The sequence below is a fragment of the Canis aureus genome, chromosome X, assembly GCF_053574225.1.
Source record: "Canis aureus isolate CA01 chromosome X, VMU_Caureus_v.1.0, whole genome shotgun sequence".
Lineage (NCBI taxonomy): Eukaryota > Metazoa > Chordata > Mammalia > Carnivora > Canidae > Canis > Canis aureus.
The window spans coordinates 93423605-93448922 of record NC_135649.1 but is presented as its reverse complement, the minus strand read 5'-3'; the positions used below and the strand labels follow the sequence as shown (position 1 = coordinate 93448922).

The 25318-nt window shown below is 34.0% G+C and overlaps 1 protein-coding gene across 5 annotated transcripts in view; it reads left to right on the top strand.

Moving 5' to 3' along the window:
• Positions 1-25318, top strand: part of CFAP47 (cilia and flagella associated protein 47) — a 513403-nt gene that overhangs the window by 114403 nt on the left and 373682 nt on the right. For all 5 annotated transcript variants that reach the window (XR_013374394.1, XR_013374395.1, XM_077887395.1 and 2 more), the window contains exons 24-26: positions 3206-3365; positions 11412-11607; positions 20143-20352. Coding sequence is in view for 3 of the 5 variants with exons in the window: in XM_077887395.1 (XP_077743521.1) it covers positions 3206-3365; positions 11412-11607; positions 20143-20352 (566 nt within the window). In the remaining 2 variants the exon portion in view is untranslated. The remainder of the gene's footprint in view (positions 1-3205; positions 3366-11411; positions 11608-20142; positions 20353-25318) is intronic.

Sequence of the window (25318 nt, the reverse complement as noted above, 5' to 3'; positions counted from 1 at the left end):
TTTCTTTTTTTTTTTAATTTTTTTATTTATTTATGATAGTCACAGAGAGAGAGAGAGAGAGAGGCAGAGACACAGGCAGAGGGAGAAGCAGGCTCCATGCACCGGGAGCCCGACGTGGGATTCGATCCCGGGTCTCCAGGATCACGCCCTGGGCCAAAGGCAGGCGCCAAACCGCTGTGCCACCCAGGGATCCCTGTTTTTTTCTTTTTAATTTGTTTGGGACAACTGTTTTTTATAAGCATTTTTGAATTATTTGTGTAAATGGACATGTATCATTTTGATAAAATTATTCATAAAAAATAACACAATACTACACATACTAAACAATGTTTCTTTATGGATGACTGTATTAGTTCCATTCTTGGGATAGGATTGTAAAGTGGATAGTATTTTGATTTACCTACCATTCCCTCATTTCAGAATGAGAAAAATGAAGCATTCAAATGACTAGTACAATTTCATGTCTGCCTTGTGTTTTAAAAGATGTTGTTTTCTTTATAACGTGCAAATATTAGACCTAAATAGATGTTTAAGTACTGAGAGGCATTGGAAATAAAATTGCCTAATTTTTAAATCCTGGATATTTTAAATCAACCATACTTTAGAAAAAGATGAAGTACATCATTTTGTTGTGGTGCCAATTGTATGAATCATTCTATTCTTTTCAAATCTTGAAGAGTAAAGTTGAAAGAATACCTAATTGATATTTTTATTTTGATAGTATGTTGCACTGGAAAGACAAGTCTACACATAAGTCCTGCATACAGCTCCCAGATTTACCAGAACATTACAAAGAGAGTGCAAAGAGTTTATGTATACTCTTCACACATCATTATTATTAACACCTTATACAACCATAGAACATTTTTCAAATCTAAGAAATTAACATTAGTACAAGTTATTAATTAAACAACAGATTCTATTTGGGTTTCACCAGTTTTTCGGTAATGTCCTTTTACTGTCTCAGGGTCCAGTCCAGGGTACCATATTTCATTTCGTTTCCTCTGATATGGGGCAGGCTCTCAATCTTGCTAATTTTTTTATGACTTTGTCAATTTTTAAGAGTACTGGTTTGGTATTGTTTCAGCATGCTCTTTAATTTTGGTTTGTCTGATTTTTTCCATCTGACTCAGCTGCATTATTATTTTTCATGGGTTTTAGGGAAAAATGTAACAGTGGTGAAATGTCTTTTTTGTCACATCATGTGAAGGGAGTTCATGATATCAGCATGACTTATCACTGGTGATATATGTCAGGAGAATTGAAAAAAAGTTGGACAAACTATTTTTCTTTTTTCATACTCTACATTTTGGAAGTGAATCATCGATTTCAGCGCACCACTCAAAATTTTGGGAATCGAGCTGTACCTGGAGGGGGATATTTACATATATTATTTGGAATTGTTTTGTAAGAAAAAATATTTTAGTAGTTATTTTATTACTTAACATATCAGTGCAACCTCACAAATATTTATGCTTTTAGTTATAATCCAATATTACATTATTTATTTTGTTATTGAAATTGTTCCAGCTCTGGCCATTTAGAGTTCTTTTAAGCTGGCTCTTTGACATGCTTTCATCATCATTAAGCATTCTCATACTTTCTGGCACTACAAAATGGTCCAGGCTTATATTTCATTTTACCTTTTCCATCTTTAGAATCATTATTTTCTCCAACAAACCCCAGTACCGTTTATGGAAGAATGATATTTAGAAACCAAGATCTGTACACTAGGTATCCTAGCTGCTACTAGGGTATCACATGTTCTAAGCCCTTTTGGCAAATAGAATCTGGAAATACTTTTACGTATAGTAACTTGAAATATACATATATCTAAAAAAATAAATATACATATATCTATAATTTATATGTTTATCATTCTATCTCTATCATCTATCTGTCTATCTATCTAAAGATGAGTTCAAACTGCTATCTCTGACTCTAATCTAGCACTACAAGATTTATTCCATTCTTTCTTCCTTGCTCATTTTTAACTACTTTTTCTGACAATGAGAAATCTGGCTCTCTTATTTGTAATTTATTTGCTTGTTTTTTTTTAACTGTACTGTACTAGTAAAGAAGTTTCAGAATCTTTAAAGTGTAGGTAGAATTGCTAACACATTTACCAACTAGACCACAGTGTTTATTTTTTTGTCTTTAGCTTTATAGTTTCCAGTCAAAACACAGTTTTTCAGTTACTTAGGCCATTCCTCCTTGCCCCCATTAACTTCAGTGAGATTATTTCATACATTTGTAATACAGCATGTTGTAATCTACAATCCATCCTGGTATCCTCAACATCTTGATTGGTTGTTTTAAATTTACATACATATAAGTTGACTCTTAGTAGTATACAGTTCTTTGGGTTTTGAAAAATATGTTGAATAATTTGTCTACCACTTCAATACATTACAGAACAGTTCACGATACTAAAAATTCTCAGTGTAACCCGTTTGCAGTCAACTACTCCTTTCACCAACACTTCGCAACCACTGATTCCATCTACATAATTTTGCATTTCCAGATTGATAGGTAATTTAATTATATAAAATGTAGCCATTTGGGTCTGGCATCTTTCACTTAGCAAAATATATTAATATTCATTTTTGATTTTGTATGAATTAATACTTCACTTATTTTATCACTGAATTTTATTCCATTGTATGGAATGTTTATCCAGTCATTATTTGAAGGAAATCTCTTTTTTTCTTCCATTGTTTGGTAATGAACAAAGCTATTATAAACATTAACATACACATTTTTATGTGAACATAAATTTTCACTTCACTTACATAAATACTTAGGAGTGGGATTACTGGGTTATATGGTAGTTGTATGTTTAACAAAAGAAACTGCCAAGCTGTCTTCCAAAGTGACTGTATCATTTTACAGTCTCACAATCGTGAATGAAGGTTGTAGCTATTCTGCATCCTTGCTAGCTAGGTAGCTATTTTGACATTTTTATTTTACCCAGTCTTTATCTTTTGTGTATTTTTCATAATTGTTAATAGGCTATGAACATACTTGCATACCTTCTTTTTTTAATCTAAAATCACTTTTAAAATAATCTGCCCGTGAATTCCACTTTTAATCATTTGACTTTGTACATAAGTTCTTCAAGTCGGCATGGTAAAACAGTTATATTTTATATTGTATATTTTAATTTTTATAAATGTCTTCTTTTATTTATTTTGTGTGTGAATAGAATCTTGTCTTATACAATACTTCAAAACAAGATGTGGAATGGACTTTGGATATTGGTGACTCTAGGAAACTCTTCAAAGATGGCACATTCAAGATTAGTGTGTTGAGTGGGATTCTGCAATCACATGAAGAATGTAATATTTCCATAAGTTTCTGTCCAAGTAAGTACCTTTTTCTTATATTTGTTATTTATATTTCAATTCATCCCTCAATATTATTTAATTTTATCACATACACAAAAGTTTAGGTTACTTTTTATGTGTTCTTAAAACAGTTTTAAGGAGTTTTGTATTAGAATCTTGTGGTCACTGTCCCCAAAAATGACCTGCAATGATCCTTACCTCTTGGTATTCATGCCCTTGTAGAGTCCTCTCCCTTATCAGATAGGACTGATATATCACCCATGGGATATTATGGATGTGATGGTGTGTGATTTCCAAGGTTAGATCAGAAAAGGCATTGCTACATCTAGCTTGTACTCTTGGATTACTTGCTTTAGGGGAAGCTGGCAAGCATGTCTATTTATCTCTATGTCCACTTCTTTATTGGTATTTTTTATTACAACACCTTTATTGTACCTTTTTATAATTGGTGTGACAAATTTTCCATCATTACAAATCTATTACAAAAATTCTTGGCAGTTCTTACCCATTTATTTTTATAAGTGAACTTTAGATTATTTTTTTCCTGTTTTTAGAAAAAGGCATGTCATTGAGTTTTTCCCTTCAAAGAATAGCATGTTTTTTTGTAATTAAAGTTTAGTTTATATGCATTATTATTGTGAATGAGATTTTTAAATTATTCCTTTAAAAAAAAAGATTTTATTTATTTATTTATTTATTTGAGGGAGAGAGAAAGCACACAGAGAAAGAGAGAGAGCACACGGAGAAAGAGAGAGAGAGAAGCAGGTTCCCCTCTGAGCAGGGAGCCTGATGGTGGACTTGATCCCAGAACCTAAGCCAAAGGCAGACGCTTAACTGACTGAGCCACCCAGGTGCCCCTCAATTATTCTTTTTAATTAGCTATCACTTTATAAAAAAGAATATATTTATAGTTTATTTGGCACTTGGCTCCTATACTGAACTTCTCTGGTTAGATCTGGAGATTTTTCAAAGATTATTCTGCATTGTTTTCTAAATAAATAGTTTTATAATCTAAATCATTGTAATTAATGATTTTGTTTCTTCATTTATAATATATCTTCCTCTGCCTTATTCTTCTCCTGAATCTGTTAATACAATGTTACTACATTACAATTACATTATATTACAATTGCATTACAAATATTATTATAATCTGTCTGAATTGTTACTATATCAGCAGTTTGTTAAAACTTTTTTGATTCCAATAGTTTTGCTTTGTATATTTGAATGTTATAAAAAGTTTATATCTTATACATCTTTTATAAATAAGTATACGCATCTAAGATAATGTTTTTTTTTTCTACTAAATGCTGTTTGCTTGAATGCTGTTTATGTGATACATTGCCACTTTGTCTTCCTTTTGACAGCCTTTGGTTGGTATATCATTTTATTTTCAGTCTGTTTCTTAAATTTAATACAAGTATTGTAAAGCAAAGGACCTTGCTTTTCTTCCTGAGTAAGACCGAAATGTGATTTTTAGGAGGGGATTTTAACTTATTCATATTTTGTGTTATAATATATATTCATTTTCAGGCAGTTTCATTTTATATTTCCATTGTATTCCTTATTAATTTTCATAAATTTTATGCATTGATCAAATTTTTGTTTTATTTATTTTCTGTCATCACTAAACCTTTGAAAACACCTTTTTTGGGCATATATTTTCCAATCAGTTATACAATGGAACAGTATCAGTGAACTTACCCACAGACAAAATTATAGTATGGGTTTATTTCTTACTCAAGAAGTTGTTGAAATACTTTGGAATTTTATTTCCAGTAACTGCATCATTCCATTCCTCCCATTGCTTGATCAGTGGGCTAGAGTCTTCTCCATCTTTAAGGCATTGAGGTAGCAGGAGGCAAGACTCTAGTAGATCAAAAGCAACAGGTTGGATGAGAGTTCTGGGTTCTTCAATTCAAACAGCTGGATGGAGAATGGAATTTTCAAGGAATTGGAATTGAGTTACAGGGGCCTTTTGATTTGGAACCAGGATGCATCTCCTTGATCTTTTGGTCACCTTCATCTATTTTCTTCTAGTGCAGATCATATTTACTTTTCCTGGCTCATATGGCACTGACTACAGCCCTCACAATTTTTCCTTAGTAGTTCTTTCCATATCAAGAATGCCTTTATTTTCTGGTTTTCTAAGTTGTTTTTATTGTTCATTAAAGTGTAGATACTACTAGAAGAAGAAGATGCCTTCTATTTTGCTTAAAAGCTTATATTTTAAAATTAGATACCATAAAGATAAAATTCATACTCAGATGTGATTATTTTTGAGTATGGTTTCTTTTTTTAAGATTTTTAAATTTATTTATTTGAGAGAGAGAGAGACAGAGATAGCAACAGAGAGCGTGAGTGGGGAGAAGAAGGAGAAGCAGACTCCCTGCTGAGCAGGGAGGCTGCTACGGGGCTCGATTCCAGGACCCTGAGATCATGACCTGAGCCGAAGGCAGACACTTAACCAACTGAGACACCCAGGTGCCCTTTGAGTATGATTTCTTAATTACAACTTTGTTAAAATTTGATTCATACACCATAAAATACATTTTTTTAAAGTGTACAATGTACTGGTTTTTAGGATAGTCACACCATCACCACAACCTAAATTTAGAACATATTCATTGCCTGCGAAGAAAAGCCCATGCCCACTAGTAGTCACTCCCCATCTCCCCCTCCATTCAGCCACTGCTGACCACTATTTGCTATCTCTAGGAAAAGGTTACTGTGGACATTTCATATGAATAGAATCATACAATGAGTGTCGTCTTGTGATTGGCTTCTTTCACATTGCATAATAATGTCAAGGGTCTTCCATGTTGTAGCATCAATCAGTATTTAATTCCTTTCTATTACCAGTAATTGTAAGGATATATCACATGTTGTCTGTGCATAGACATTCATTGTCTATTCAGTTGACAGACATTTGGATCATTTTTACTTTTTGACTGTTAGGAATAAAATAGCTATGAACATTCATGTATAGTTCTGTGAGGACACATGTTTTCATTTATTTGGTTATATTTCTTGGAATGGAATTGTTGGGTCATAGGATAATTGAATGTTTAACATTTTAAGAACCTACCAAACTTAGAAAGCAACTGTAACAATTTAAAATCTTACCAGCAAGAAAGAGGGTTCCAGTTTCTTCACATCCCTGCTAACTCTTCTTGTGATCTTTTTTATTACTACTATCCTATTGAGTGTAATATGTCATTTTAGTTATTATTTGTATTTCCCTGGTGACTAATGATATTGAGTACCTTTACATATACTTGTCAGTTTGTATATCATCTTTAGAGAAAGGTCTGTTCATATCCTTTGTTGATATTAAAATTTGGCTGTCTTTAATTTTTGAATTTTCACTGTTCTTTATATATTCTGAATAAAATGATTTTATTAGATATGCAATTTGAAAATATTGTATTTCATTCTGAGATTTCTCTTTCAGTTTCTGATGATAACTAATGGAAAATAGCTCTTAATTTTGATGAAGTCTAATTTATCCAAATTTTCCTTCGTCACTTTGGCTTTTCAGTGTCGTATCTATGAAGACATTACATAACCCGAGGTTATGCTGACTTATTCTTACGTTTTCTCCTAAAGCCACATAATTTTACCTTTTATATTTAAGTCTATGGCTTATTTTGAGTTATTTTCATAATATGGTATAAGGTAGGGCTCCAATCCTCATTCATTTTCATGGCATATTCACTTGTCCCAGCACCATTTGTTGAAAGGAATATTGTTTTCACATTGAATTGTCTTGGTACCCTAGTTCAAAATCAATTGACCATGAACAGAAGTGTTCATTTCTGTTACCATGGTCTTAGAGAATGGCTTGGGACATACTCATATACATATACATTAATATATATATTAATATAAAGATATTTATATAGAGATAGATATTAATTCCTCATGAAATGTTTAGTAGATTTCACCAATGAATGCATTTGGGTTTTGACTGTTCCATGTGAGAAGTTTTTTGATTGCTCCTTCAGTTTACTGAAATTCTTACGTTTAGATTAATATTTTCTTAATTAAAATTTTTTAAACTAAATTTTGGATGTTTTGGGCCATTCTTTCTTTTTTTTCCACATTATTTCTTCCAACAATGTTTCTCCCTCTCCGTCTCCTTTCCATCCCAGGGATTCTTATTTTGCATATATTGGTGTTCCTGATGGTACCCGGTAGATCTCTGGGGCTCTATTCATTTTTCATTCTTTCTTCTTTTTCGGAAAAAAAACCCAAGTTTATTAACATGTATTTTCATGTATACATAGGAGATAACTCAGGGGAAAATGAGTAAGTCTCAGAGGTAGCTTAGAATTCAGGCTTAAATATCATTTTCAGCTAAAGACCAAAAAAAGCGCCTTTTTTCTTTCTGTTCCTCAGAATCAATAAATTCAACTGACCTTTTTTCATGTTGGCTGATTCTCCATTTAGCTAGTTCAAATCTACTGTTGAATTTCTCTAGTGAATTTTTCATTTCAGACATTGTATTTTTCAATTCCACAACTTATATATATATTTATGTATATTCATATGTATATATGTCCAATGCTTGAAGTTTCTCAGGGAGTTTCTGTTGACAGCCTTTGTGTGTGTGTGTGTATATGGATCATTCATTATTGATTTAGGATTTTTCGGTTCTACCTGGTGAGATCTCAGCCTTGTTCTTTGGGCTATCCTGTAACATCTGCCATTTTCTTCTAGCAGGCATTGGGAATGGATTATACTTTGCTTCTGCCATTTTCTTTTCTTATAATCTGACTGGGATAAGCTTCTTATCCTGAGCCATGGTCAGGGCCTTTATGTCTCATTCTGTTTCCATTGCCTTTTAAATGCATTCTTTGTGGTCAATATCACCTAAAGTGGAGTAGATCTACCTAACTCCACTTTGGCTAGACCTGTCTTACTGGCCACCAAGCAGGACTGCCTTATACTGTCAGGGCTTTCAAAAGTTTTAGCGAGGTGGTTTTTACTTTTCACTCCCCCTTTCTTATCTCTTCCTTGGACTGCCACAGGGACAGAGACTGGGGCTGTGATAGAATATGTGACCCATACTGGTCTCTAAGCAGATCTCCAATCCCTTCTGAAACCAAACCATTGTTCTTGAATCTAATTTGGGTGGTTAGATAACATTGTTCTGAGTTCTCATGTAAATAGCCTCAATGTTTCACAACCCAGGAGCACATAATTTAGAAAATGCCCAACAGGAGAATCCCTATTGCATAAAAATACAGAATTCTTTCCGGTAATGAGCTTCAGGAAATGAGGGTATTGATAACTAGATTCTTTAAGCAGGCCGAAGCAAAGAAACAGCAGTATGATGCTTGAAAAGACATCTATGAATATTTTTTTTTCCCCTTTTTGAAGAACTCTATACTGGTATTTGTCTTTAATTTAAAGCATCTGCTTCAATACCCTTATAGTTTATATGCCATAACTAAATAAGCACACTAAATGCCATTTCAGATGATTTTTCTATTTAAAAGGGTGTTGTAGTAATTCACCTGTTATTCTCAATTATTCTTACTTGTAAAGCAGCATTAGGTCTGCAGTCTCTGGTATATGCTGTTTGGGCCCATCCAGATTCCCATTACTGGGTTTTCCCATCCATCTCTCAGTTGTGGTATTGGCTCCTGACAGGTTATATCTGTCCCTTTCTCTAGAAGGTTGCCCTTGGCTGAAGGAAGATGCTACATGCAGAGATGCCTAGGAGGGTAAGCCTCACCACTAGCCCAACTAACTCTCCCTCAGGTAGAACAACATCTCTGGTGAATTCACATCCCATAGCTGCCTATGGGATCAGTTTGAATCTGGATTATAAAATCACAAGTTTCATAACTGCTTGACATCCTCGGTTTTGCTTCTCTCTCTTTACCTGTCACAGGTTCCTTCTGAGAGCATACCCTCAGTAAATCACTTGCATCAGAATCCTTGGGACAGTACAGTTTTATACGTTTAAAAAAATGTAGCAATCTAAATAAAATACCAAGAACTAGCTATGTTATCAACAGAAAAGGCAGGATAAGAACCTCTTATAGCTTTTAAGCTTTTTGTAGTTCATTTAGCTGTGTGTTTTCTCATAGTATGCTATTAGCACTGTGTTGCCTTGACTCAGTGTCCTGGTACATCTACTAGCATGACATTTTGTTGTTTGTTTGTTTTCTTCTGTGTGGCATTTTATAATCACTTTAGTTTCATGTGTGGGAAACAGTACATGGAGTACTGTGATTAATAAGTTTGAAAAATGTTTCATCTTTTATTATCTCTGTTTAGAACTATGAAAATATAATAAAGAACATTACACACTCTCCCCATTCTGAAGTTTATTTTCTAAAAGTAATTACTTTTTCATTATGTATTTCTTCTCAGTTTCTACTATGCCTGATCCTGAAAGAAATTACAGTAAAGCCAATCCAGCTAAAGCCACCATCTGTATTTCTGTATAGAGCTTCTCCTTTATGTCTGTGTCAACATTTTTATCCAGATGAAATGAAATACACAATCTAGAAGGAAATAAGAGACATTTCAATTTGACTTTTCCTTTAGTATGAGGCTAAGCCTAAGCAGTCAAATCTATGAGTTGCCTTCTTAGGATTTCAACCTCACTCTTAAGAAAATTAAACATGCCTCTAACACATTTATATAACTTACATCTCAGATGAGAGAGAAGGCCCGCCTGAGTTTAGAAAAATGTGTTACTGAATATCCAGTAGTTTTAGGTTACACAGGGAACCCACTTTTTCTATGACCTCAGAAACATTTAACAGGTATGAAACCCAGAAATAATCTCAAAACAACCCATTTGAAATTCGGAATTCAGTAAGTCTTAATTAAAACCTTGCTTAACTCTGGAAGTAATGAAATTGATTTTCTTTCTCCCCAAAATAATTTTTACAATATCAGATTTGTTAAATGAAACCACCATTTCTCTATAGATTTACAATGCTTTAAATACATAAATTCTATTATAATTCATTCTCCAGCTCAAGGTATAGATATAGTTTCTCATGTTTTCACATAGTCTTTCCTGTGCTCATCTGTCATTATTAGTAGGAAGTCACTAATTCACTTCCCTCTCCAGCCATATCTTATTTTCCAAGGTTCTCAGACTATATGAACAAGTAAAAGACTGATTTGACCAAGTGAAGGCACCCAGTACAAAGAGATCTAGTGGGTATGATCAGTTCAATGATTCCATTTTTTGTGTGTATGGTTCACAGTGTGTCACCTTTGGACATGCATCATCTGGAACACTCATCATTTGCTCTGGTAATACTCTTGATGGCCCTGATCTATGCCAGGCCATTTCAGTGTTCTGTTTTTGAATTCTAAGATAATACCTTGAATTCATGCTCACCAGATCACTTTTTTCTCTCTCTGAGACACTGTGTTAGGGCATTTGGGTCTAAAAGGGAATTAGCAGCTTGCTGAGATGGATCCTGTTGTCTGGGACTAGCCTGCAGCCTCAGATGCTGAGCTCTTTTCTCCAACACAAAATGCCTCCTCATAGTGAGTTGCCATATGGGAATTTCCTATCTTTTCCTACAAAGTGAAATTGGCCAGTCAACCCTGGCAGCTTTCCGTAAACTTAGAAATCTGGGAGGAACAATATTCCTTTCTTTGCAGCATACCCATTTCTCAATACTGGTCCCCTTTGACCTTTATAGCAACTATCTGACCTCATCTTCATACTGCAAATGCTAAAGGGATGGGCAACTCCTGTTAAGGCACGGAAAACAAACCCAAAAAGAAGTCCCGTTGCACTGTTTCCTTCAGGTATAGGTATTTTCCAATAATAATGATAATCTGCTTTAAGGAGACCTGCTCTATTTCTAGACATAGTGCACTTCAGAATACTTTTGAGTCAATGACCTTTCATTACATGTTTCAAGTTCCTTGGCAGGGTAATTCCAGTTTCTGGGTAATCTTTTTCCCATTGAGCTATAACCTCATAGTACATTTTAATATTCTATAAGGTTTAAACTATATAAATTTTTTATGTATATGAACAAATCTAAGATACTTTTAAAAATTGTTCTTCATTAGATCATCCTAGAAAATACACAGCTGATATTCCCATTCGTCTAAATGATAATCCGGTTTGCTATCAAATGCTATGCTTGGTTGGAGAGGTGAAGTCACCCAAGTTATTATTTGACCCTCCATTCATATTTTTCACTCCCGTTCCTCTGGATATTACAACTGTGATGGATATCAAAATTTTACCTCAAAACTATTTCAGGTAAATGCTTAATGTGAATCAACCACATTTTCATAATGTGCTTTTTTTGTTTGTGTCTGTGTTATGTGAGTCATGAGCAATGTCTGACTTGTTTCTACAGTTATAATGAAGCATTAAAATATTTAGCTTCATTTAACTTAAAAAATTTAAAAAGCCCACTTAATTAGTTCATAATCTGTCATTTGATTTTCTTGTAAAAATGTTTGATATGAAAAAAAGTGTTTGATACGTTTCTCTTCATGGTCTGGGAAGCAACCTATCTATTGCTATGTGACAATTACCACAAACTTAGTGCCTTAAAACATGAATTTATTATCTCACAGTTTCTTTGCGTTAGGAGTCCAGCTTAGTTTAGCTACATCCACTGCTTATAATCTCAGTAGGCAGAAATCAAGGTGCAAACTATAGCAGCTGTCTTATCTGAGGCTCAGTCCTCCTCCAAGCTTTCTGGTTGTAGGCAGAATTGATCCATTTCATTGTAGAACTAAGATATCATTTTCTTGCTGGCTGTTGGCTGGGACCTACTCTCAGCAATTAGAGGTTACCCTCAAATCCCAGCCATGTGGTTCCTCCCCCAATCATGGTACTTTACTCACTGAAAGTCAGAAGTAGACCATCTCTCTGACTTCTCAGTCCCTGACTTCCCAACCTTCTTTTAAGATCTCACCTAATTAGCTCTGATCCACCCATGATAATCTCCCTTTTGCTTTATTTGAATTCATTTAACTAGGGATGTCAATTACATATGGAAAGTCCCTTTACCACTGCTGTATAACACAACTTAATCATCAAAGTGATACTGTATTTACAGATTCTGGCACCCAAGGGTGGGAATTATGTAGAGTTTGTATGTACACTAAGAGACAGGACTCTTGGCAGGCATCTCAAAATTCTGCCTATCACATGTACATACTATAGCAGAGTGCGATCTGTTTTCATTTTTTTTTAATTTGTCAGCAACCCAAACCCTAATACTGTATTGCCCTAGATACATTTTGTACCCTTGCTCTACAAAACAAGTGGATTCTGTTTTTTATGTTTTTTATGTTTTTTAAATTGATTAATTAATTAATTGCTGGCTTCTGAAAAATGCGAGAGGTCTCCAAAGGGCTCCAATCAAACCAAACCAAACTAATACATACTTATAAGCTGAAACCAGAGTAGAAGTGGTGAGCTGTAATAATCTGCCAAATGCAGGCTTATTCTTAAAACTTGAGACAACTTCTTCAAGGTAGGAAAACAATCTCAAATTCCTGGGTTAATCCAGGGACACTGGAAGAGACTAAAATAGGTCACATGAGTAAATCCTTCTACCTTTCAGTGGAAGCCAGCAAATCTTCCCTAGATCAGTCGTTCTTAAATGTTGGTGTCTATTAGCATCTCCTGAGACACTTTTTAAAACAGAGATTTTTGCTTCCCATCCCCAGAACTTATGACTTAGGAAGCCTGGAATGGTATGTAACAATTTGTATTTTTAGTAAGTTTTCAAATGAAACTGATGCTGCTGATACATGGACCACACTTTGTGAACCGCTGTTCTACATGAAGGCACCCTCAGTTTTGGCTCATATTTCAGTTTCCATAATTGCTATCAACCAGACATGAGTGCATTAGCCAGTATCGCAAAACTTACAGGAAGGGAAGATGCCATCATTTAGAGTCAGCACAACCAACCATCTTGAAACTTAGACTCTTTAGCCATTCAGGTATTGGAATTATCAGACACAGAATATAGATAAATTTTATAAAGAGATAGCATTACAAAAATTAGTAATTAACATGGAATTATACTATATAGACTTAAAAATGAACCAAATATAACTTTTAGGAATTTCATTTTATTTCATTATTATTTTTAAAGATTTTATTTATTTACTCATGAGAGACACAAAGAGAGGCAGAGACATAGGCAGAGGGAGAAGCAGGCTCCCTGTGGGGAGCCCAATGCGGGACTCAATCCCAGGATGCCAGGATCATGAGCTGAGCCAAAAGCAGTTGCTCAACCACTGAGCTACCCGGGTGCCCCCACTTTTAGGAATTTCAAAACAAAGTGTGTAGGGTAAATTTTTAAGGGCATCCACTAAATCTAAGATTGTATATACCTATACAAACAGTATAGAAATCAACAAAATCTTAAATGTAATTAAGTTTCTCTTATTAAAGAGAAAGTTAAAGTAATTTTAAAAATCCAACTATCTATTTAAAAAGGTATATGTGAAACATAAGGACAACAAAGATTAAAGTAAAGCAGAATTTCTCAACTTCAGGAACTGTTGACATTTTGAGGAAGATGCTTCCCCCCCCCCCCCCCCCCCCACTGGAGGCTATTTTGTATATAGTAGGATATTTAGCAGCCTCCTTGGTCTTTAACCAGTGGCATCCTTCTATAGTTATGATAGAAAAAAATTGTCTCCACACATTGCTACATGTCCCCTGGGATGCATAACCACTCCCAGTTAAGAATCAACAAACCAAAATCTTAGGAAAAGGTATAACAGAATCACCATAAGAAAGCTGGATAGCAGTATTAATTTTACATGTGATAACCTTATTTAAGAGGTAAAGATAAAGTTTTAATATTAAAAATGCATTAATTATAAAAGATGCAGCTCACTTGGAATTCTAAAATTGCATGCACAACTAAAATACTCTTAAAATATATAAACCCCAGATTAAAATAATAGGGAGAGGGCAGCCCGGGTGGCTCAGCGGTTTAGTGCCGCCTTCAGCCCAGGGCGATCCGGAGACCCCGCATCGAGTCGCACGCACATCAGGCTCCCTGCATGGAGCCTGCTTCTCCCTCTGCCTGTGTCTCTGCCTCTTTCTGTCTCTGTCTCTCATGAATAAATAAATAAAATCTTAAAAAAATAATAGGGAGAAAGTGTCTAGTCCTTCATCACTGTAGGGTGTTTTAACACATATCTCAATCATTGGTGAGTCCAAAAGACAAAAACACTTGCATAGATAAAGAAAATTTGAAAAGGTATTTTAAAAGCCTCATTAATTTAATACTAACATTATTAAAAATACTAAAAGTAGTATTAAAACTAATACTATAAAATACTGCATCCTACAGTTAGAGAATACACATTTTTCACAATCATATAGAAGATATTAAAAAAAAGCAAAGTACATCATTCTATAGTTCAATTTAACAGTTAAAAAAAAGATTTATTTGTTTTAGAGAGAGAGAGAGAGAGACAGTGAGAGCATGAGCTCTCATGAGGAAGGAAGGGACAGAGGGAAAGGGAAAGAGAGAATCCCAAGCAGACCCCACTGAGTGCAGAGCCTGACTCTGGGCTCAATCTCACAATCCTGAGATCATGAGCTGAACCAAAACTAAGAGTCAAATGCTTAACCAACTGTGCCACCCAAGCACCCTTTCAAATTTAATACATTTTAGAGAGTTAACATTATATACACTGTAGTTTCTGATAATAATCATAATGTTGAAATCATTAAAGAAAACTTAACAGGTTTGTCCTAGATTTGGAACTATTTTTTTTAAAAAAAATCTTGTTTTTTTAAAAAATTTATTTTAGAGAGAAAGTGAGCATATGTGAGCAGGAGGAGGGGCAGAGAGAGGGAGAGGGAAAAATCTCATGAGGGGCTTGATCTCATGACTCTGAGATCATGACCTGAGCCAAAATTAAGACTTGGACGCTCAATTCAATTGAGCCATCCAGGGGCCCCTAAAAATATCTTCTGCAGAGAGTCAAAGAAGATATATTGAATTCTGAAATAAATAGTAATTAAAATATCATGTATCAAAACATGAAAACAACATTCACTGATATAAACAGTGTTTGAGTATTAAAGTTGAAGACTAAACTTGAAATATGTACTGTCACATCTATTGCTTTCTTTAGACAATTAGACTTGCATCTGTGTTAACTGCATCTGTTATATTCCAATGGTTAAGCAATAAACAAATACATACACTTAAGGAATGCAGCAAAAATGATACTTAGATGGAAATGTGTGATCTTAAATGCTGATAGTAGATAAAAAAATGATTAAAAGCATGATGATTCAAGCATTCAACTTAATAAATAAGAATAATAGATTAAACCTAAGGAATACAGAATGTAAAATGAAAAAGAGTAGAAATTATAGGAATAGAAAGCAAATATATAGAAGATAGGCTCAGTGAGCCCACAAGTTGATTCTTTGAAAATACAATGGATACTGATACAGTGACACTCATGAGGAACAAAAAAGAGAAAAGGTACAACTAAATAATATTAAGAATAATGGAGCATATTACATCTCCAATGGAGAAAAATGAGATAATTAAAACACTATGAAGAAATTTTTTCCAACAGATTTGAAAACTTAAATGAAATGAGAAGTTTGTAGAAAAAAATAGAATTTACTAAAACCATACTGGGAATATATAGATAGTCTTTGAATATTGATTCAAAGATTTAAAATCTTAAAAGGAAAATACCATCTTCTGATGTTTTTACAGGCAAGTTTTACTAAACTTGCAAGAAACTAGTATCTCAAACTTTATAGAAATTCTTCCAGACAGTAGAAAAAGAGACAATGTGCTCTAATTTGTTTTATGAAATCAAAAATTTTTATTATAAAATCAAACAATGACAGTATGAGAAAGATAAATTATAGGCCAGTCTCTCTTATGACTATAGATGTAATGATCCTTAATTAAATTGTATATACATATTAATGTAATACATATTAATTATATAATATAAATATATTAATAAATCATGACCAACTTGGTTGTATCCCAGGATTTTAAGATTTGCCTAATGTTAGAAAATCTAAAATACCTTTGTGTTTCATCTCCCACATTTACAAATTAAAGAGAATAATGATATGATCATTTCCATAGAAGCAGTAGAAAAGCATTTGATAAAATTCCAAAACCAATCATGATAAAACTCTTAAACAGGAATAAATGAGATACCCTTTAAATTGTTAAAATTTTCTATCATGAATCTAAAAAAGACATTATCATGGATACTGGAACATAAATTAATTCCCTTTAAATAAAAAAGAAAAGGCAAGGATGCCTATTATCACTGCCTTTCTAAAACATTTTCCTGAAAAACGGTCCATACATGAAGTTAAGAAAAATAAAATAAGTAAGGATAGGAAAATAAACACTGTCATCTGTAGATTACAGATGACTTTTATATAGGAAATTAAAAGAATCTGGTAAATTTTTTAAGCTATGAAGGTCATTTATCAAAATAGGCAAATATAAGTTCACTATTTAAAATACATAGCATTGAGGTGCCTGGGTGACTGTCTGTTAAACGGCCTACTCTTGATCTTAGCTCAAGTCTTCATCTCAGTTCCAGCCTCATGTTGGGCTCTGCACTCAATGCAGAGTCTGCTGAGGACTTACTTTCCCTCTGCTCCCCTTCCACTCTCCCTCTCTTTCTCCCTCTCTCTCTCTGTCTCTTTCAAATAAATAAATAAATCTTTGAGAAAGAAAAAAAAAGAAAAAGAATAGCCAAGTCATTCTTGAAGAAGAGTAAGATAAGAAGGGCTTGCCTTACCAAATATCAAAACTAAACCAATATGGTAGTGGTATAGTGGTAGATAAAATGACCAAAGGAATAGAATAAAGAGACAACCCATATATGAATGGATAGTGAATATTTGACAAAAAAATATATGAATGGATAGTGAATATTTGACAAAAAATGGTGTTGTAGATCTTTGGAGAAGACAGGTTACTAGCCAATAAATGGCACTGGAACAATTGATTATCTGTGGGGAATATTTCAAACTGGATTCCTGTCTCATAATACACAAAGATCCATTACAAATGGCTTAAAGTTTTAAATGTGAAAGGAAAATTTTTTAAAAAATATTTTGGGAAACAATTTTAACGTCTGTGGGTAGAGAATTTCTTAAGACTTAAAATCATGCTAACAAGAAAATAAATGATAAAAATTAGAAAAATATCAAATCACTCAACAGAAACGTTGACAAAGAACTTGGATAAGTACTTCACAGAATAGGATTCATAAGTGAATAATGAACATTTGAAAACATGTAATTGACCTTTTTGTAAATTTGGAAATGAAAATTAGAGACTACAATAAGATAAGCATTTTGCCTGTTATAGGCAGGTAAACGTTAAGAAGTCAGGTCCTAGTTACAATGTCAATGAGTTAGGACCACATTGAATAATAAAATGCAAAGTGTAATATTTGTATATCTCACAGCCCAGTAATTCCACTTCGCAGGATATGCAAGAAAAACCCTTGCATGTGTGTACTATAAGATATGTTTGAAATTATTTCATAGTACCATTATTCAGAACAGCAAAACCTGGGAACTGCACAAATATTCTATGACGATGAAAGGATAATAATTTGTGATATGTGTACACAAATATAGCTGTGATGTAGATGAACTAATGAGACAACTCTGTTAGAAATCTTAGAAACAAAGTAATGAGATAAAATTTATTTTGAAAATAAAGCAAGACTATGTATATTGATATCCTTATATAAAACAAAAAAGAAAAGCCAAACAAATTTTTTTTATTTAGAAATATACACATATCTATAAAGAAATATATATAAAGAGTGGCTAGTTGACATGTTAAAATTATACAATTTGGGCAGCCCCGGTGGCGCAGCGGTTAAGCGCCGCCTGCCGCCCAGGGCGTGATCCTGGAGACCTGGGATCGAGTCCCACGTCAGGCTCCCTGCATGGAGCCTGCTTCTCCCTCTAACTGTGTCTCTGCCTCTCTCTCTCTAGCTGTGTCTCTATGAATAAATAAATAAAATCTTTTAAAAAAATTCTAAAATTATACAATTTGTGAGGATTTGTGCACCATTGTGAATTGCCTGTACGCATAATTTTCACAAACTTCCAGATCTTGTAGTTACCTCAGAGCCTCTCTATCTCTAGTTCAATCTCTTATTTTACAGTTCAGCATTTTGAGATCCAGATAAAAGAGTTCCATATGTGTTGTGATGGTTGAAAATAAATGGGTATTATTCAAGCTGTAGAGCCCAGAGCAACCTTTAGTTTCTAACCTTTGGCCTGCAAGATACAATGAGTGCTTACTTACACCATATAGCTTTCTCTGAATACCATTTGGTGACAAGAGTGTAGGTGTTCAACATTAACTGGACAACTTTGGGATTCCTGGTTCTTTTAAGACCCTTTCTTTTAACTAGACATTAGTCTCTGTAGGTTAAACAGAAAATATAAGTGGCTTGAATTATATTGTGCTAAAGTTTTTTTTTAATCAAGAAACATAGTCTAATATATGGATTAATGTTTTACTCTTTCAACTTTTGAATTAATGTATCAAGGTATCAACTTAAAGATGATCTCAAGTCAAAAGTTGAATTTTGAAAAATACAGTATAATGAAATGAACATGTAACAGGGACTGTAGACATGATATAACATGGTCTCCTATTGTATGTACAATAAGATCGTCAGCATTAATGACTTATCCAATGACACTTACCTAATTAATGACAGAATTGGATTCAAACCTAATTTATAAATTATCTTTTTAATTTTTTATGCAATGAACCATATAAGTTAAAGTAATTCAAGTTGAGATCCTCTTTACTTTCTTTAGTGAATTAGCTGAATGATCTTCATTCTAATTAACATACTAGGGAAATATGATTCCCATTTGATAACACTTCTTATTTGCTATAAGAACCTACATATATAATACAATTTTAAAGTACTATGGCTAAATATTTACTGACCACTAAAAGTTATCAAGTGTTAGATTTAAAAGTGAATACTAAGTACTGTGTTATTAGAAATCATAAACATTTTAGATTGGTTAAACAAACTATAGGTATGTAATGAAATACGTGAACATTAAGTGTAATTTTTTAGTAGTAATGATTAGAAACTCTTCACGATATGTATACAAGTGCTTAATAGTATCCATGGTAAAAATTTTTTGTGTGTATATGCATCTGTTAGTGTCATATTTAGTTTATATGCATTAAAGCTTTAGCTATCAATTGGAAAGTTTTGGTAATTTTTTATAAGGATACGTTTAAGGACCGTACTATTTATAATATGGCTATCCATAAAAACATGTATTTAATCAGGGATTTTAATATCTTATTTTTATTTTTTAATTTAATTTTTTTAAAGATTTTATTTATCCGTTAGAGACACAGAGAAATAGGCAGAGACACAGGCAGAGGGAGAAGAAGGCTCCCTGCAGGGAGCCCCAATGTAGAACTCAATCCTAGGATTCTAGGATCATGCCCTGAGCCAAAGGCAGATGCTCAACCACTAAGCCACCCAGGCATCCCTAATCTCCTTTTTTAATTCATAGAAGACAGAAGGAACTTTGGATTATCTTATGTGGTCAAATTAATAATTATCAATCTTATATTGTGAACAGAAAATAATAGATGATGTAAAAATATATTTAATAATTGAGCACATTATTGTAAATATCTAAGTTTTTCTAATGATTCAAAAATCAGAGGAAGACATATTTAAATCTGATTACTTGCATGTATTTTGAACCTTTTTTGTTTTTAATTTTAAACAGAGATTCAAAGATAAATGTCCAGATTCCCACAGCAAGACTTCTTGATGATGAAGAGGCTCACCCTCTTGGTGTGACGTTTCCAAAAGGCATAGTCATCAAAGGCTCTCCCAGTGGAATAAATGCAGAGCTCAGTTGCCACCTCAGCTTCAGATCATCTAAACCTGTGTCATTTCTCACCAATATTCTTTTCTGTGATAACAGAGATAACTGGTAAGATATTCTTTGTATCTGATAGCAGAGAATAATAAGTTTATGTTTTACACTATTGTAGAATGTTAAAAGGAAAGACATCTATAATAATGACTTTGGACATAAAGATCTATTTTAAAGTTCCAAATGTAGCATTGCTCCCATGAGCAATAGCTTGATAGTGGTTACCAGTGTATTCTGCAGCTAGGCTGTGTGGGTTTGAATCCTGACTCTGCTAACTGTGGTGAAGTGATTTAACCTTCAGAGAGCCTCTCCATTTTCTCGTCCATAAAAATGGGGTAATAGCAGAACCTATCTCCTCTGGAATCATGAGAAATTCCCTGAGTTAGTAGTTATTGAGTAATTGGACAGGAACTGGCACAAAGGAAATGCTAAATGAGTAGTAAATGAAAATGAGAAATATCAACATAACAATTTTCTGAACGATATGATCTTGCTACATATTGCTTTAGCAGACTCAGGGAAATTCAGATACACCTTGGTGAAAACGTGTTTCTGGATTTCTTACCTTGTAGGGCCAGAAATTCTACTTTTACGTTACACCCTGGGATGATTTGATTCACCAAGTTATAGGAGGCTATTGGGTAGAGCAGTATAGTTTGTTAAAAATGTTTAGAGTAAGAAGTAGCCTTGGAGGGAATTGTACACTAAAGATTTAGTGTCAGTATATGTACTCAGTGTGATCATTGATTAACTTGTAGCGGAGTTATTGCTGTTTGGTATATTCATAGTCAAAGGATTGATTTCTGTGTTAGGAATTGAAAGGGAGAGAGACAGATGGTATTGGGATTTTGGATCCAGAGCAAAGTGTGGCCGTATCCAGGACATAGTTCATAGAGTTCTGAACTCCACCTTCCATGTCTCTTGCATATGTTGATGGATAAAATCATCTAAGTCACACTACTCAGATTCCTGTTTTTCTATTTTGATGCTAACAGTTTGTCTTTTGTTGATATTTAAAAACAAATTTTAGTGGTTTTGCTTTAGGCTCCTATCAAGCACTGAAGTCTGTGCTTCTGTCCTGGGAGACCTTCTTTCTTTTTGTACATTACCGACCTTGTTTGTAAAAGATTACTTCACTCCAGTCCACAAGTTCACAGTTTGCCCAAAGCACTATGTAAAGTAGACCTGTGAACTCACAAATAAAAATAATGAATAATTTATCCGTGTCTTAAAGCTAACAAAGTTTCAGACCATATTAACAGGGCGAGGAACGACATAGTTTCACTAAATAGTGGGTGGACCAAGTTTCTGTGACAATGGTACAAGCGCCTCTAACAGGGGCATGGACAGACTCCATTGTGCCAGTGTGCTGACTTCTGGTCAGAAAATAGGACAGTAAGGAGTCCTGAAAACAGTCTCTAGAAGGGGGTGGGGGGTGCTATATTTGATAATGTTTTCTTTTCTTTTCTTGCCGTGTTTCCTCTTGGCCTTGAGACTTGTTTGCTCTTCCTGGATTTCCCCACACTTCTTACCTTACATTCCACTAAACTCCATTTCAACCTTCAGCAACTTTGGGGTAAAGTAGAGCTTTTAGAAGTAATTTAGAAATTTTCAAAATCATAGATGGGCTACAAAAGACTTTCCCATGCAACCAGATGAACAAGAATCATAAGCACTCTGTGGAACCTTAATGCTGGCAAATCCTTCTACTGCTGCATTCATTGTTAACTCCTTATCTAGTTTCCCATAGTGCATATGGCCAGTCTTCTGTCTCTTCTCAATTCCAAAGCTGTCTTTGCCTTTCTCTCTGTAGACTTTCTACCTTTGATCTCATTAATTTCTTCCACCAGAAATTCCTCAAGAGTTTCCTTCTCACCACAGAACTTCTCTCTGGAATAAATTTTATTCTTTTATTTATTTTCATCTATTCTATTTATTGTGGTAATTCAAGTGTGCCCTGCCCAATCTCTTGGGTAAGAAAAGATTAATTAGAAAGGGGCCCTTCCTTGATAGAGGTCAGTGTAGTAAAGGTAGACTTTAAATAAGTGTTTTTTATATACTCTTTGGTGCCAAGAGGTGAATACAAAAGACAGTACAATAGGAGCTACTAATAAATGTCTTATGGCAGTGGTGAAATCAAGGATGGCTACCTAGGTTTCTGAGTAAAATCTCAAAGGACAAATTATACTTGCTGGTGTTTGTCCTAAATTGAAACTTTTTTTTTTTTTTTTTTGCATCCAATTTGTCCATATTGGAACACATGGGTTCAATACAAAATAAAACACTCATTCCTTCGTACTTTGCTTTCTTTTACTCACATAAGACCATTTCATACTGTGGTTCCCTTTGTGGTCTAACATGAATGGGTTCTTATTTGCTTCCTTTTTTAGACTTTGTCACAGTTGGATTAGCTCAGCTGGTCCAAGAGCTATAAATTATAGCCACTATTATTCTTTCTAACAGACCTGCTGCCACTAATTATGGTCCCCTCCACACTCGTATACCTTCAGTTCAGAGGTTGCATACCCTACTTGCCTTTTCTCCAAATTCCCCCAAAAATTTGGGAACAGAGATTGTATATCTATGGGAAGAAAGGATGGCGATGTGGTCAAAGAGTATTATAAGTGTCTAAAAAAATGCACTAGGTATAGAAGCTGAAGCAGTATTGTATGTGGGGGGATATTTTTGGTGTTTTGGGTTTGATGGATATTGGCAAGGCAGAACTAAGAGATAAAGCTGAAAGAGCAGCAGGAGCAGATTGTGGGAGTCTTGCGAGCTCTGTTTTGGTATCAATGAGTAAGACATAGGAGAGCTAGGAGAGGTCATGTTCTAGAAATCAAAGCCTGGCTACATAAGGAAGCATGAGGTCAACAGCTATTAATTAACACAGCTCAGGTCCTGGCTCATAGGCTAGATATCATAGAATTCACACAACAGCCCTGGGAAGTGGATGTTTTTAGATTTTCATTTCTACTTTACATAAGATATATCTAAGGACCATAGCATGATAAAAGCTATTCAAGCTCACTCAGATGTTAAGTGGAAGTGCCAGGAATTTGAACCAAATTTCTGTTTCCAAAGATTATGCACCTAGTCACCTTGTTTGAACACTACTTAGATTGTATAGAGTCATACAAAAATCTTTATTATAGTTACACTTTTTTATATGCACTGTGATGTATTTTTTACAAACATAAAGAAATGGTGTAATTTCTTTCTTTCCTGTTGTTTTGCATCTCTCTCTCACACAAAAACACACATTAATGAAGATTTCGTGTTTGACATGTAGTAATGATAGCAATTAAAGTTTACTCAATAAGCACTGAGATATTCAGTTATTTTTATTGATACATTAATTTATTGATGAGGCAAAAACTCATAGTGTCCATGGTTATAGCATAAAGTAAATGTTTATACTTTCACCGAAAAAGTCTGGGTTACAACTATCATTAGTAAACTACAGAAGATGATTTTTACTTACAGTTAAGCTTATGGAGAGCCTGGATGACTCAGTAGGTAAAGCATTGCAACTCTTGATCTTGGGCTTTTGAATTCAAGCCCAAAGTTGGGTATAGAAATTACTTAAAAATAAAGTCTTAAAAATAAGCTTATTATATATGAGTACTTATGAAATACACTATAACTTTTTCAGATATTTTAAAATTTATAGTGTTTATAAGTCTTTGAATAAATGTATAAAACTGAAATCCAGTATCAAAGTGACTGCTAAAATGCTCTTTTGAAACTATTTCACATCAATAAAATCTCAAAATGGAAAACATATATTCCTTGTAAAAATTAAAATATTTTCTTTTCCTACAAAATAATAAAAGAAGCATGTTTATTGAAACAAAATTCATTGTATTTTAGAAGTATATGTTTTATGAGTAATTTTTGCATCTGTTTATAAAATAGTTTAAATGGTATTATGAATGGTTTTTGAGGGAGTCAAGGAATGTGATAGTAACAGATTTTATTGCTGCTTTACGAATCAACTTCTATTCTAGGTTAACTTATTATCTTCCTTATATACTAATCAATTCAATCTTTTTCTTCTTGTTTCCTTACTTTTACTTTTGGCATATGAGGTCCCAATGCAGGGGTATATGGAGGGGAGAGGAAGAGAAAGAGGGAAGGAATAAATGTGTATGTGTATTTATGTGTGTATATTAGTTTTTATATTGCCTTTATGCACCAAGGAGTATAGTTTATAATTATATTAAGTACATTTATAGGTCTTAAATAAGTTATACTCTTTAGAATTAGGGAATGGATCAAGAAATATTCCCTGAATAGAATAACATAAATTCCCTTACATAGGTAAAGATTTATGGAAAGCATCCTAAGAAGTAATCTACCTTGAAGAAAAAGTGTTAACTGATTATTGATAAAAATTAGTGAATCTAAAATGTCTGCAGGTGGTCCCTAATCAACAAATCATCAATACAAAATAATTAAGGAGAAGATACATTTTGAAGTTTATAATAGGTACATAAATATCTCTGCTTTAGTTGAGTGATAAACATTCACGTTGGAGCTGGGAAATAAGAATGTTCAGGTGTGGGTGCCTGGGTGGCTCAGTTGGTTAAGCATCTGCCTTTGGCTGGGGTCATGATCCTGGGGTCCTGAGATTGAGTCCCGTATTGGGCTCCTTGCTCAGTGTGGAGCCCACTTCTCCCTCTCCCTCTGCTTGCAGCTCCCCCTGCTTGTTCTCTCTCTCTCTCTCTCTCAAATAGATAAATAAAATCTAAAAAAAAAAAAAAAAAAAAAAAAAAAAGAATGTCCAGGTGTTCAATTCAGTGCAGCTCACAGTCAAGGGTAACCTTGAATAACCAAAGCAAGGTTCTGATTCAGTCACCCAAATACTTTTTTTTTTTTTTTTAGATTTCATTTATTTATTCATGAAAGACACAGAGAGAGAGGCAGAGACACAGGCAGAGGGAGAAGCAGGCTCCATGCAGGGAGCCTGATGTGGGACTCGATCCCAGGTCTCCAGGATCATGCCCTGGGCTGAAGGCAACGC